The 2,017-nt window shown below is 35.6% G+C and overlaps 1 protein-coding gene across 1 annotated transcript; it reads left to right on the top strand.

The window, feature by feature from the left end:
- LOC137822910 (gibberellin 3-beta-dioxygenase 1-like) lies at positions 1–1,274 on the top strand. The gene is made up of 2 exons (XM_068627935.1): positions 1–513; positions 631–1,274. The coding sequence occupies exons 1-2, from the start codon at positions 38–40 to the stop codon at positions 1,184–1,186; spliced, it is 1,032 nt and encodes a 343-aa protein (XP_068484036.1). The 5' UTR covers positions 1–37; the 3' UTR covers positions 1,187–1,274.
- The last annotated feature ends 743 nt before the right edge of the window (positions 1,275–2,017 follow it).

The raw sequence follows: 2,017 nt of genomic DNA, 5'->3' as shown, positions 1-2,017 counted from the left end.
TCTAGTCTCTAGCTTTGAGTTTGATCTTAATATTAGAATGGAAACTCTAAATGATGCCTACAAAGCACACCCTCTGGACCTTGGGGATATCATCCCCATAGACTTTTCTTCATCTCCTGCCATACCTGATTCCCACAGCTGGTCTGAACCCAATGATAATCATATCTCATCAGATGATTCTGCATCCTCCGTCCCCGTCATAGACCTCTTGGATCCCAAAGCCAAAGACCTCATAAGCCTTGCATGTCAGAACTCGGGTGCTTTTCAGTTGACGAATCACGGCATACCCTTAGGTGTTATTCAAGCTGCTGAAGAAGAAGTCCAACACCTCTTCTCTCTCCCTACTGAACAAAAGATGAAGGCTCTTAGAACTCCCGATGGTGCTACTGGTTATGGCAGAGCTCGAATTTCCCCCTTCTTCCCCAAGGGCATGTGGCACGAAGGATTCACCATCATTGGATCTGTCTCTCAGGATGTCAAAAAGATTTGGCCCGATGACCATGCTAGGTTTTGGTAAGTACAACCACACTCCATGCAACGTGGACCTTAACATATGTTGTGTTTTCTTAACATGATTTTAGGTTTGCATGTTACAAACAGTGATATAACATGACGTGATTTACTGTGTAGTGATAGAATGGAGGATTATGAGAAGAAAATGAAGATTCTGGCGGAGCGAGTAACAGAGATTCTGTTTGATTTGTTGAACGTTCCTGAGGAAAAAAGGAAGTGGGTTGATGCAGAAGACAAAGGAACAGCTATTCAGTTGAATTTCTACCCAAGTTGTCCGGAACCAAACCGAACCATGGGTTTGGCTCCTCACACTGACACTTCTATCCTAACAATTGTTCAAAGCCCATCCACTGGGCTCCAACTCTACAAGGAAGAAAAAGGGTGGATCTCTGTGCAGCCTCACCCTGAAGCTCTCATCGTTCACTTGGGAGATCTGGCACACATCATATCCAATGGAAGATTCGGCAGCCCCCTTCACCGCGTAACGCTTAGTGAAACTTGCAAACGTTACTCCATTGCTTATTTCTATTCTCCACCCATCGATCATGTTCTGTCTCCCTTTGTCACTGAGGATGATAAATCTGCTGCTCAGTTTCGTCCTGTCACTGTGAAGGAGTACATTAAGATCAAGGCTCAGCATTTTGGAAACTCGTTGTCTTTTGTTAAGATTTGATTTGCATGTCAACTTTTTTACCATCAAGTTTGTAATAACTGAATGAATTTTCAGTCCATAATAAACATGCTGAGATGTTGTTCACTCATTAGCTTAAGTTAACCATTTTTTTTTATCACAAATTCACTTTTTTTGCTTCTTTTTATCACTTTTAAAAAATTATAAATTTCGACAAGTCGTACTAATTTAACATGACTTTACACTACTTTTATCACGTCAATCTGAAAGTGTGTCAACTTGGCACGACTTCTCTTACATCAACTTGAAATCGTGCCAACTTGACACAATTTTGTCCGCATCATATTTTTTTTTATAAATAAATATATATTATAATTATAATTATAAATTATGTAATATTTAAAATTAATTTGATAAATAATTTTTTATGAAGAAATAAATACATAGATAAATAAAATTATGTATCAAATTAATTTAAAACATTACATGACTTATTATCCAATATATAAATAAGAAAATTTTATAAAAAAATATATAATATAAACAAAATCGTGTCAATTTGACACGACTTCTACTTATTAAAATTGGTACGATTTATCTAAATTTATAAGATTTGGTAAATAAATAAAAAAAAAGTCCTTTGTAATAAAAAAAACCTAAGTTAACACCTATTTCTATTCTTGCATTGCAAACGATATCTCAACTCATCTTTCATGCATGCTACTCATAAGACAAACAACACACATATGAATAGAATATTTTATACTCAACCTTTTTCAACTTCAACCTAATGTAATGTATATGATTCCATCATAGATTACAACTACTATAGAAATAGAAGAAAAAAAATAATTATCTAGTGAAATGTAAACT

The sequence above is a fragment of the Phaseolus vulgaris genome, chromosome 9 (genome assembly GCF_000499845.2).
Source record: "Phaseolus vulgaris cultivar G19833 chromosome 9, P. vulgaris v2.0, whole genome shotgun sequence".
In the NCBI taxonomy this organism is placed as follows: Eukaryota; Viridiplantae; Streptophyta; class Magnoliopsida; order Fabales; family Fabaceae; genus Phaseolus; species Phaseolus vulgaris.
This window is presented reverse-complemented; position numbering and strand designations above follow the sequence as displayed.

Bases quoted from the DNA above. Each gene is read 5' to 3' on its own strand.
- LOC137822910 (XM_068627935.1), top strand. From the start codon at position 38: ATGGAAACTCTAAATGATGCCTACAAAGCACACCCTCTGGACCTTGGG. The intron at 514-630 runs GTAAGTACAACC...TTTACTGTGTAG, and splicing joins GATGACCATGCTAGGTTTTG to TGATAGAATGGAGGATTATG.